General features: G+C 32.0%; 1 protein-coding gene across 1 annotated transcript in view; it reads right to left on the minus strand.

Annotated features, from left to right (window-relative positions):
• Window positions 1-2,702: 2,702 nt before the first annotated feature.
• Window positions 2,703-14,041, minus strand: part of LOC105366567 (cytosolic carboxypeptidase 1) — a 67,332-nt gene continuing 55,993 nt past the window's right edge. Inside the window, exons 10-11 of the mRNA XM_011505060.1 lie at window positions 7,311-7,463; window positions 2,703-2,822 (exon numbers count right to left, since the gene is read on the minus strand). Coding sequence (XP_011503362.1) covers window positions 2,714-2,822; window positions 7,311-7,463 — 262 coding nt within the window. The 3' untranslated portion in view covers window positions 2,703-2,713. The remainder of the gene's footprint in view (window positions 2,823-7,310; window positions 7,464-14,041) is intronic.

The following is a 14,041-nucleotide window of genomic DNA, read 5'->3' on the forward strand; positions in this document are numbered from 1 at the left end:
GTCATATCCAACTCATAACAAGTGCAAGATAAGTGCAAATCAAATCATACACTCGCCGCAGTGCAAGTAAACAGCGGTGCACAAGGTATAACATAATCACAACCTATAAGGAGCCGTTCGAGGCAAACTCAGCAAACAATACGGGGCATAGCCAGAAAAACACAAAACATAAACTACAAGCTGCCTCACGAGGAACAACCTGCAGACATCACTAACTGCCATCAAGAGCACAAAATCTGCAGAACTCATAAGGTAAAGTTCCATTCCTTAATAACGATAATAACACACAATATGCCTCACAAGGTAAAGAACTGTAGAGCGATCAAGCTCACACAATCTGCAAACATATAAGGGGCAAGTTTAGCTCCCACAAGAAAGACTTACGAGGCGCCGTACGCAGCAATATCTGCAGACTAAGATCACTTCATCTTAGTCACCAAAAGCGTACCTGCAGAGCCTTCAACGTAAGCAATAAGACAATACCAAGGCAAATTCAAGCTACTGCCACGTGCCACTGCACAAGGAAGCACGGGGATTTACGACCTTATTCTTCTACGTGTATAACACCACCACCACGTGCATTACATATAGAGGACCAGAAGGCTACGCCCTTCTACCTGTACATGCATCGCACATTACAGCTCTGTGGCAATAGCAATACAAAACTCAAGAAACGAAGGCATTCAAGCATAAACTAAAAATCATTATAATACAACTAATGCAATTATCGCAATAAACTAAAACAAATACCAAATCTATTTATTATTGAATACATGCACTATCCTGTCCACTTGCCCGCAATCCTCCCTTCCACCATCTGGGAGTTTACACGTAACTCTAGATATGTGGCCCTCCTAGCCAGGTACTCTATTTTTAGACAGTGATATTATCATAAAAGTGATAGATACATTTAAATATTTACTAAATTAGAAATTTTGTAGGATAATAATAATAGTTTATTTAAACATTTTTAAAATTCAAAACTAAAATCGAAAATTTTTTAATATTCTGATTTGTTCGGAATTGAAGCAGTTAAAGACGAAATACAAAAGTGGGAGAGGTATAAGCTCCTGGACATTTACGTTATAAACACAATTCAGCGAATTCGGGAAATTTCACTACGCTGAATACTCGAATATTAGATTCTAATTCCGACTAGCAATGCCGATGAATTCTCAAGGCTATATTCTAGTGATGTCACCATAATGATCGGCATAGCAACAGGCACCAGTGCGCTACCCGCGTTGCAAGCTCCTACGTGAATATTTAAGAGCAGCCTGTACGTTTAACATCTAGTCAGTCACTACTCATCTGGCTCTCAGTATTGTTCTATGATAAATTCAGTTTAGTGCTAATTGTAATTCTATATTTAGTATTATTATTGAGTAGTGCATCTCACATCAGTGTCACTTGCGCCAGCGCGAACTGCAATTCAAATCTCAGACAATGAAGAGCACAAGAAAGAACTGACACCACTACATAGAATAGTTCTCTATCTCAATAGAAGTAACCAACAACGCTACAATATTTTAATTCATAAGCAGAATAAATTAATAATCGAACACAACTATATTACATTATTCTTTTCATTCCTTACATTTGTGCCTTCTTTCTTCCTAATCGCTATGGTGAGAGATTAATCCACTGAACTAATGAAATGGCAGTTCGAGCCATAAATTAAAACGTAAAATTCGAACATTATTCTATAGAAAACGTTTATTCTATAGATATTCTATAGATAAGTTTTACGACCATTGAGAAATATAACTAAATAAAATACTCTAATAATCTATAAGTGAGTATGATTTTAATAGTTATTTTTTGTAAATTTTTGTTTGAAAATCAAGAATTTAATAGTATAATAAATTACATATGCTGTCCATATATATATTAAATTAATAGGATTATATAGAACATGCTCGATGTACGAATAATTAGAATATTTAATAATATAGAACATATTTGTTCATATATGCGATAACAAAGTTAATAAAAAATAGTAATTCGACTAAAACAAAAAAGTCCATAAAAGAATATTGATAATGTTGATATGAAATAATGTTATCTACTCAATTTTTGTTCATTACCTACATTAATTTGAAATCTACTTATACAAGATTTTTTATCATATTTTGTATGTAGATGTGTGACCATATTTTCTATTTAATCAGCCTTACTTTTATATTTATACAAAAAAGCAAGTATCAAATAAAAATAATAAATAGTAATAACGCAAAAAGTTCAAGTGTATACTGAACTGAAACATTTAATGAATATTATATAGAATCAAAAAGTTATATTGGATACAGACAATGTTTAAATAGAATTAATAAACAAGAAGACAATATATTATTCCGAACTTAGAGAAGTATTAAAATTAAATCAAATTTTTAATCATGGATATTTTAAATAGATTAGGACTTTAAAGGATTAATACTTTTGATCACCTAATGTAATCTAGACATTATAGTGATATTATATTATACATAATAAATTCTTTAAAGATATAATTTCAATAAATTCTAATTAAAAACTAATATGAAAATAGAGTATTTGTATCAATTTCATGAGAATGCAGAATATTTAAAAAATTGTTTTTTATATTGGAGTTTCTGATAAACTTGCTAAAAATGACTGTTTCTTTTATTATTCTAAATGTTATTGCAACATATTTTTAATATATATCTTATAATTTTTTTGCGCATATATGAGGTTAGAAAAAATCTAAAATATGTTGTTTTGCATGTCTATCTTGAATACAATTGCGAAAAATACTTGATTTTTTCATACATTGTAAAGGGCAGCAGTCGTATATCTTAGATCTGTAAGCAATTTAATTAAATTTTTATTTATTAGGTAACTAAATCTATAAATAATAAAATAAAGTGTATGTATATAGGTAATAAAATAATTCACATATGATATTTGGCGTATGTATACAGAAAATCTAGTAACTTAAAGCTAAATAATAAGACTGTTTAGTAACTTTCCAAATCAAGTGTTAAATACTGTTTATGACATAAATAAACAAAAAATGAATATTTTTTTATATAAAAGTACTAGGTATTTTTACATTAGGTAGACTTATTTTTAATTTTAATTATGATAACAAATTTATTATCAAATAATTGCTTCGTGCGATATTTATCATATTTTAATTTCTAGCATCTCATTAATAAATTTTATAAAAATAGACGAGAGTACATTAAAATTGTGAAAATAAGTCACAAGCTATTTGTCTGCGTCAGACAGAAAACCTCCCAAATGCAATTATTCAATTCTACACACAGTGTATCTTGTCTTTCCTTTATTAAATACAATAATATAATAATTAGTTAATGGTTATAAAGTATATGAATGGAGAGTGTGAGTAAATTATTTGATGAAGTTTCTTCAATTATTTTACGTACTGGTGAGAGTGTGCATACTCTCGGTAGCATGAGGTGTGACTCCTTGTTTTCACGAGAAGTGTCGCTGTAGTAGCCGGTGCGTACTAAAGGAGCGAGTGAGACGATGCTGCCTTAGCCTCCGGTGTGAGCGTGAGCGCTGCCGCTGTTGATGTGGTTGTAAGGAACATGCATGTTACCGTTGCTGCTTACATAGGTGCAAGGTCCGCCGGTACTGGTGTGGTGTAAGGAATGTGCGTGTTGCCGTTGTTGCTTACGTAGGCGTAGGGTCCGCCGATAGTTGTATCGAGGTTGCGATACGTTGGTATATGTTGTAGTTGTAGTCTCATTATTTTTAGTAAAATTTACCTATCTTTATCGTTTGATTAGACTTTACAATATCAATTGTGTACTAAATGTTATATATATAATAATAGATATAGTATTTGTAAATACGATATATTATTAATACATATGCTTAATACTAATTATATACAGTTTGTACAAAAAGTATTCGCCGATCCGGCTTGTTTTACCAAGGCCGGTTCGAAGGATACAAATTGATGCCGCTGGCAACTCAGAGACCACGGGTGTTCTGTGGTAGCGACGAAAGGTAACAAGTGGAAGAGATATTATAATAATACAATATAAATATAACTGATGTATATGCTGTTTATTCTGTTATATATTGATGACAAAGTTGACTAGTATTACTATTATTAATTATTGAAATAACTCTTGGGGTGGATCGATGTGTTTACGGTGGCAAACGTATACTCATTTATGCAGCGTGATGGTTTGAATATGAGCGTAGAATGGCGCGAAGTTTGATTCGCCGACACTCGCACTGTTTGAATGAGCACGTGCGTAATTGAGGTTATGGTGGTTATGTAGCGCGACACATGTATCTGTTGGTACTTGAAAGATATAACCGTATCGTAGCAAATGTACCTTGTCCTGATATTGGCGTACTGCAATAAATTCATATGTAAGTAAAAGTTTGAAGGGCTTTTACCTCATGAAGGATACTGCTACGTGTTGCGTCTGCTATGAGCGTTGAATGGCACGCTGTGGATTCATGAACGTCAAATTTGAGATAAGGTGAGGGTAGACCGGCAAGACTCGCATACACTGGCGCGAACTTAGCGACAAGTTTGGAATTATTCCGCACTGCCTCTCTGGAGAGAGCCTCAAATCCTTAGGTGCTTGTCGATGAGTTAAACTCTGAATCTCAAATGTTAGTTGATTATTGTAGTAGTGATACTACTTACGAAGAATAATCGTCGACTTGTCTTCGGACTCCGATATACGGACTATAGTCGCTCCTTTTGAACTTGTAACGAAGATTTCTTGAACTGCGTTAATGGACATACGGTGATATATCGTTGTTCTTCTAGGGCGTATAACTACTGTTGCCTTGAACAGCGTTAATGGACTTCCACTTGACACTTATTGAATCTTGAAAAATGCGCCCCTTAAATACATTTGCTGACCATATAATGAATCACCGAAATATATCAATACCTAGTGTACGATATTAAAGGTTTGGTTATGGCTCGAACTACCAATTCAATAGTTCAGTGGATTAGTCTCTCGGCAGATAACTTCAAAGGAAACAATAAGTGACAAGGCTGAAAAATATCATATATTTAGTAAAACAATGCTTATTATTGTAAAAGATTATAATAATATTGCACTGTTGTGTAGAGAGAGATAATTCTATTGAAGTAATGTGGGTGTGTTCTTGTATTCTTGAATTATTGTAGATGCTATGGATTTACTGTGTCTTGAAGTTGAGGTAATACTGATGTTGTAAATATCAGCTGATGTCGTCAGTTAATCATGCTCGTGAGGTAGCATAAGAAGATGGTGTTAGAATCAAGTACGCTTGATGTATGAATAACTATACTTGATATGGTGTAAGATGTTTAATGGAATGCGTTAAGTAATCAATTGTGTCTTTAATTATTTAAGTTAAGACTAGTTTATTTATACATATAAAGGTCTACCTTGTCAGCAACAGGCAAGGTGTATTAGTTGCTGTGTAATTGATATCGCCTTTGATTACTATTCCAATTGGCTTCACTGTAATCAGCACTAAATCTGCCGATTTTCGTTCATTAATGCACACGTGCAATATTAACTTGAATACTGAATATAAGGCCACGTGTTGTCTTCACAGTATACTGAAACACTGAGCGGCAATTACACTTGAGTGAGCGCGAAGTGAGATTACAATGAGCCTTTTGAATACGCGTACGAACCGATGGCTTGATCGTTCCGTGGCAGCTCTGCTGAAAATACCGACCGTTCCATAGTGGTCCTGCTGAGGGCAGATCGAGACCCATGTGCCATGGCTTCTACTGGTAGATGATTAAATCGGTTCACCAGGATCGGTCACTGCGGTCGAGTCACGGCAAGATGTTAGCCGCAAGCGCAGTTGGTCGAGGGTGGTTCGGCAAGAGAGCCGGTCAGTCAGCGAGAAACTTTCAGCTAGAGAGATTTTCAGCGAGAGGGCGAGGTGCGCCGCGTGCGTCCCTTATATAGCCACTTAGCTGGCTCACTTAGCTGGCAACAAATCATCGTCGTTGTTGCACTAATTCTTACACGAGGCGTAGAAAGAAAAATCTAAAACCTTCGAGAATGTTTGATGAGAGAAAAGTAGGCGTAATATCTTTGTGTGAGTATATTAGATTTCATGTCGTAAAACTTGCTCGGACTTGCCAAGTTTTGTTTATAAACACTCGCCCGAGTGCGCGTCCCGGTCCGAGTGCGCGTCCAGGTCCGATCGCGTGTACCGGTGTAGGCGCGCGTGGCGTATGCCTCACAGCGCGTATGACCTACTTTTTCTAAAATTCATGGAACTGCATCAATCTCGAACAATGAACGATAAAATATAATATTAAGTTTTACGAGCCAATCATATAATGTCATAAAAAACTGATTTTGTGTTACATTGTTAAACTTTTAATTATACTTCACTAGACTTTAATAAGCGTTGTTTGTAAAACTTTCTAGCTTAAGTCACATTTTCGTTTGTATAGAAAAAAATGTAAGGTATTTTATATAAGTGATATAAAATTGATATATAGTATACAAATTGAAATATACATATATCGTTATATAAAAAATTATACAGTTAAAATATATTTCGATTTCATCCAGTTTGAAGATGAATAATCATGTAAGATGAATTCGTAATTATTATCGTAATATAATGAAATGTGAAAATTAGAAGCTTGAAAATAGAAAATACAATTGTTAAAAATATGGAAACTAATTAATGAATTGTAATTAAAATTGCAATTTCATAAATATCATAATTTAAGCATTAATATAGATAATAGAGATATATTATGTGTTCTGAATTATTGTTATTATTTTGAAGAACTGCAGATTTTTAATGCATTTCTGAACATGTATCTAATAATATAATTCAGTACTAATATGTAGTTAGAATTCTTGAAAAATATCTTAGTATATATTATTTAGGTTATGGAAGATATACTAAATGGTATTTTAATCAATGCTGATAGTATCTCAAAATTTTTACTTATAATTTTCACCAACATGCTTAGGTAGAATCAGAAACGAGAGTTTTCATTTGAATATGTTTCATTCAAATATTTGTAAAATTCAAATAATGAATAAAAAAATTTAAGAATAAATTATGGATTGTAAAGAATGTAAAATTTGGTTATTTAAAAACATTATGCAGTGTTAATATTATGTAGTGAACATTATGTGAATATTAATGTTTTGTAATTTAAATGTAATTTTGATATAAACTTTTATCTTTTAAATTGTAATAATACTATCCTTTTAACGAAATACTAAATTCTAAAAACAGGAAAAATAACTATTTATAGTTTTACGTACAATATTGAAATGTTGTTATATAATGATATATTTTATAGTACTTACTTATCGATGTTTTCAAGCTCTTCTGGGTATTTCAACAATCCCAAAGTTTTACAAAAATCTTGACCAACATCTTGTAAATGTTTTATATTAAGATGATAGCCAGCCAGAGGTCCTTGATCGCAACCACAAAAACTACTTTCCAATGTATAACTCCTGAAGTCATAATTATTATAATTGTATAATAAAAATATAAATATAGGTAATGAGAATACAATGTATTAATTACAGCTTTAAATTAATTTATCTCTAGTTGAAGTAAAGTCTTTACACTATGGTCTATATGACAAGATTGTAGAATTGATTATCATTGTAGTAAGTTATTGAATTTTCAAATGTTACAGTCAAAGTGGTAGTTAGTAAATGATGATGAGTATACCATACATACTCTTTCTTATCGCAAGAAAAATATCTGTTACACGAGTTAGAGCACAACATACATAGTTATATCTACCACACCTTCCAAATTTATTGTTACTTCTCCAAACACTATTGTACAAAATGTATCCGATGATCCGGTTTGTTTTACCAAGACCGGTTCAACGAACGAAAATTGTTTATGTAGATAACTCAGAGACGACGAGATGTTATGTGGTTGAGATGGGTGGGCAAGTGGAAGGAATCGTGTAATAAATTCAATATTAATGCATCTGTTCGTTCTGTTGGTTATTTCGTTAATTTCCAGAGACAGGAATGACTTTTATTACTGTTATTTAATCGATGAACTTTTGGATTGGACAGATCACACTTTGCTGTAGCAAACATACTTTAACCAGAGGTCAGTGATGTAATATTTGCTTCTCTTGGCATAGTGCACTGTTGTTATTCCCTGGGAAGTAATAGATTGTAAAACTCTTTTCACTTCTTCGAGTAGGTCGCGTGTGGTTCTGCTATGAGCGATAAATGGCGCAAAGATTGGTCTCGTGAGCGTAGGACTCGCGCTAGGAGAGAGGTTAGGTCGGCAAAGTGGGCGCTGAATGGCACGAAGGCTTGTCGACACATGACATGTACGTATGGGGGACGTGCTTCTCCTTGAATACAGACAGTAGAATTAATTAAGATAATTTTGTGTGTATCTGTTAGATGTCTCAATTCCTTACGTATACTCGATGACTTGGCTTTTGGAGAACCTTGAATATTACATGATGGCTATGATGCCTACAGTAGATGATACTACAAGCGAAGACTGATCTTGGACTCACTTGAAGCACTTTGCCACTTCCTTCTTCAATGAGGATTTCAACTGGTACTTGCCTTCCGTCAACGATAAGTGAATTTTTTATTTCCTTTTCTTTGAGGATTTCAACGAAAGTTTGTCTTCGTACATTGTTTAGGGACTTACCACTTCCTATTTGAATAAAAACTTTACCAAGAGTGTTTATATCTTGTGATTGTCTCTCTTAAATACATTCACTGACCATAGTGTTCACTTGGGATCCCTTCCTTTTTTTGTGTCCAATCAGAGAGCTTGCGACTTACAGAACGAGGGCAGCGCCTCTCGCGGTTTCGACTTTAATTATGAAGCTTAGTCTGCTCTTGGTCTTCACGGCTAGAAGAGCTTTCGATCTCGTTGCCCTCGACGCCTTTGGCGGTAGCATGACAACTTGACAACAAGGGGGAGGGGGCAGTATATACCATTAGATTATCGGTTATCGCGATTCCTTGCAGTTGTCTAATGAGTTGGATTTTCCCAAGACTTACGACTTGTTTTGCCAGATGTTTTATAGGCAGAACTTTTCAGAAGTCTAACGACTATTTAACAATGTTGTTTTGCCAAATGTTTTATGGCATAGGAAAAGCTTCTCGCAATCTCGAACAATTATACATGCACTAATAGATCAACAAAATATGTTCTTTGATATTCTTTCGTAGTTAATATATTTTCAAATTATTTTTATTATTTAATTCTATTATACCAGATAATCTTTAAATATTATATATTACGCAATATTCAATGGTAAATGTTCTGTTGATTAAAATTATTATTATGAACAGTTATTATGGATCTTGATAATTATAATATTAACTTTTGATCAAGTTCATATATAGCATACATTTGTAATTAACTACGTAATCGTGTTATGTAAGTAAAGAAAATAATTTGTAAATAAAAGCATATATGAATAAATCTTACATATATTATTATATTTAGTAGTATTACATAATTATTTATATTTTATTTATATTTTTGAATTATTATAAATACAATGAAAGGATCCATTTTAATGTTTTTAGTTTTTTTAAAATAAATTTTAGTTTTAATATTTAATATTTTTTCGAAATTTTAAGAATATTCCCAAGTCATTAGACATCTGGAAAACTAGCTATTAGAGTTCCAAAAAATGAAATCGTTAAGCATCTGGCAAAAACATGTCATTCAAAGCTGTGAAAAACAAGTCATAAAAATATAAGTAAAAAAACCATGTCGTTTGACATCCTGAAAAAGAATATTAAAGGCAACACTGCAAAGCATACGCTGTTGTCAAATCCAGCTACATGTGGGTTGAATAGTGAAGCGAGAACGCGCAAAAAAAGTCCCCCTCATGGTGGGAATGCAAGTAAGAAGCGCTCTGATTGGAGCAGCCAATAATGAAAGAATCAATTCGATTGGAGATGCCAAGAAAGAGGCGCTTTGATTGGAAACGCCAAGAAGGACGTAATTCGTAAAGACCACGCGGTGGCCGAGAATGCTTTTAAGAAAGACGCCGACAAGGCGCAACAGCTTCTTCTCCAAAGGAACGCCAAAGAACAAAGATGTAGAGATACACAGTAAAGGCCAAGAATTAAGAGGCAAAGGCTAGTCATATTCAACTCATAACAAGTGTAAGATAAGTGCAATTCAAATCATACACTCGCAGCAGTGCAAGAAAATGATAAGGGAACAAGAAAACAGTGGTGCACAGAGCACAACATAATCATAACCTATAAAGAGGCGCCCGTCAGCCGAGGTATAGCCAGCAAAACACAAAGCAGAAACTACAAGCTGCCGCACGAGGCAAAGCTTGCAGACATCACTAGCTGCCATCAAGAGTACAAAATCTGCAGAACTCACAAGGTAAAGTTCCATTCCTTAATAACGATAATTATACACAATATGCCTCACAAGGTAAAGAACTGTATAGCGACCAAACGTACACCATCTGCAGCGCGTAAGGGGCAAGTTTAGATCCCACAAGATAGACTTACGAGGCTCCGAACGCGGAAATATCTGCAGACTACGATGAAGTGCCACCAACAGTACACCTGCAAAGCCTACAAGGTAAGCAATAAGACAAGGCAAAATCAAACTACTGCCACATGCCATTACACAAGGAAGTGCGGGGGTTTACGACCTTGTTATTCTACGTGTATAACACCACCACCATGTGCATTACATATAGAGGACCAAAAAGTTACGACCTTCTATCTGTAAATGCAACGCCAATTACCTCTCTGTGGCAATAGTAATACAAAACTAAAAAAACGAAGACATTCGAACATCAACTAAAAATCATTATAATACATTAATGCAATTATCGCAATAACCTACAACAAATAACGAAACCATTTATTATTGAATTCATACACTATCCTGTCCACTTGCACGCAATTCTTCCTTCAACCATCTGGGAGTTTACACCTAATTTTAGATATTTGGCCCTCCTCGCCCGGAACTCTATTTTTAGACAATATTTTGAAAACAAATTTAATGTTACGAATTTCATATTTAAGTGAAAAATTACACGACCTGATGTACTTTGATAACATAACAAAATAGCATATTATATAAAGAAGAAAGAATAAAAATACAATAAAATGTTCTCAAGAATAAGTTGATAAACATTTTCAAATTTGTTACATATTCGTCTTATATTTAAATATTTTAGATATAAGGAATGTCTGATTACATAAAATTAATATTCTGCTTACCTTTAGTAATTCTTTGATTATCTAGATTTTCAATATATTACTATTCACCTTAGCTATATGAAATAAATTGTAGAAACATATATGTTATATATTTATATTTTCAAACTTCTCGTGATCATTAATATTGTTAATTTTATTTATATCTTAAGTTAGTATTTAATGTATTTCGTTTCTAATACTGTACCACGTATCAAAAAATTATTCAACTATAATTTCATATAATAGTTTCGTATAATTTCTATTAAGTGCTATATGATTGTTATAACAGTTTAATTGTATATTTCTATTCATTATTTTAAATATTCATTATTTATATGCTCTTATTGATAAACTAATTTGGGAAATAATTAGTTCTATTAGTGAATACTCCAATTTATATTAAAACTTTTTATGTAAAATGTTTCGTTAATGAGAACATTACCAAATCTTTTATAATCGCTATATTTTTATTTACCAAACCAAGTATGGTAAGATACTAATTATATATTCCATATCTTTTAATTTATAATTTATATATTTTTCGTATTTTATTTTATTAGTAGTGTTTATTAGTATTTAAAATCTCAAGTTACATTATTATTTACATATGTTTGTAATAACTAAACTCTAATAATGAATCTTATTAATAACATTAATATTTTATTAATTAATAGTGGTGATTTTATGAGTATCCCTAAATAAAGCATAGCGTAAGTCTTTATAGGTTTATATGTGAAATTAAGTTGTATATATATATATATATATCAGTTAATGATTAATTTAAATCTAAAAATCTTTTTGAATATTAATATTGAATTTTATTTTATCTTAAATGAATTAAACTATATTGTATTCCAAAATAATAAATATACTATTTTCATATATAAATACAAATTTTAATTTATGTATAATTTTTAATCCAAATTATATAAAATATATATAATAAATAATGTATTATATACTTTCATTTAAAATTAATTTTAATTAATCTCTTATAAATGATTATGACTTTACTATTATGATTATTATGATGTTACTATTCAAAAGATACTTTCAATTATCTTTTACATACAAAATTGTAGTAACGATTTTTAAAAAATATATATATATATATAAAGTTTTTGTTATTTTTTATTAAATTTATTATTAAAATTTATTGTTTTACATAAGTGAAGTGCAGATGTAGTGTAACCAACAACTTAGCATCAAATATAAATATATGTCTAGTAATATTATTGATATAGGTATAAAAAAGTAGTCACTATTTTTTCTGTATAAGCACACATCTTGATGAACTATCGTTCAATAAAATTCTAAATTTGATTGATATATAGTTCCAGGATCATACTATTTCTTCTTTTAAACTATCAAAAATTTCCAAATTTCTGTCATAATATCAACAGCAATGAACATTTTCTTGAAATTTTTTGGGAAAATATTATAAATAATATCGTAATATCATATGATAACATGAAGAATATCCCTCGGGTCAAAGATTATATAGTTTTAATTTCGTAATAACATTTTTGTAGAATTCTTACAAGTTACTTAATCATATATACCAGCATTTTACTCATTTTGTAATATTTTAATTAGAAAAAAATTACTACGTAATATATCAGTCTAAAATATTTCTTTCTACTATAAATATTATGTTATGTAAATTATATTAACTGTATCTGATATACAAATGGCAATTTAACCAATTTAAATAATACGCGTTTATTTATTCATTCAACTCTAAATTTTTATTTCTTTGAAAATGTATTTAGAACTATTTTCCTTCAAGCTATTTCATTGAATAAATACTTACTATAATTTATATTATGTTAAATTGTGTATTAAATATTTAATACTGTATTAAAAAAGTCCAATATTTTTTTCCATGAGTTTTAGATAAAGTATATTAGGAAAGTATCTTTTGAATTGTTATCATTGACCTATATCTATTTATTTATATTAATAATTCCATTTTGTATATTGCTTCGTTTATTTATCATATTTTGTGTATTTGTTTAGAATTAAACTAAAGACCATAAGGTGTTATGTGGGAGAGATGTGCGGGAAAGTGGAAGGGATAGCGTTTTAATTTAATATTTCACACATCTGTTTTTTGTGTTGTTTATTCTGTTCAATTTCCAAATACAGAAATGATTCTTGTTGATGAAGACAATAGTTGAACTCTTGTAGTTTCGTGGCGTTTGACACGTTGTGTTAGCATGCACTGCATGCGGAGGTAGGAGGTTGTAAATCTACGGATCCATTGTGAGGTATTGCGATTAGTGCTAGATTTTACCCTGAGCAGTGAGAGATTGTAAATCTCTAGTACTTCTTCGAGTAGTGACACGTGGTGGTGAATCTGAAACTACTTCTGAAACTGACTCTGCAGTAGTAGACTTACAGAGCATGTGCGCTAAATGGCGCATAGCGTGAGCTTGTCTGTGTATGCTTTGTGAGCTTGGGGTATGAGCGTCTCTAGGTCAATTCTGCAGTAGTGGATCTGCAGCGTGTGCGCTAAATAGCGTGTATTGTTAGTTTGTTAGTATAAGGTTTGCATGTACCTTTCGTAGCGGCCTTGATCCGTGAAATATGCTTATTAATACTAGATCTTGGAGGGATCTTGGTTTGAAGTTGGTGGCTATGGCGCCTTTGAGTTGTGATGCGGTTGCAACGAAGACTTGACTTTGGACTCTGCTGAGGGAGCTTCCTTACTCCTTCTTCCTTCTTCCTTAAGGACTTCAACTTGAGATCAAGAGGTTGTCCTCCGTGGCGTCTCTCGTAAGAGAGAGTGCGTCTTTCATGGCTTCAGTTAAGACAGACCGTCTTCTGTGGCGTCCCCCGTAAAA

Source organism: Ceratosolen solmsi, unplaced genomic scaffold (genome assembly GCF_000503995.2).
Source record: "Ceratosolen solmsi marchali unplaced genomic scaffold, CerSol_1.0 scaffold49, whole genome shotgun sequence".
Lineage (NCBI taxonomy): Eukaryota > Metazoa > Arthropoda > Insecta > Hymenoptera > Agaonidae > Ceratosolen > Ceratosolen solmsi.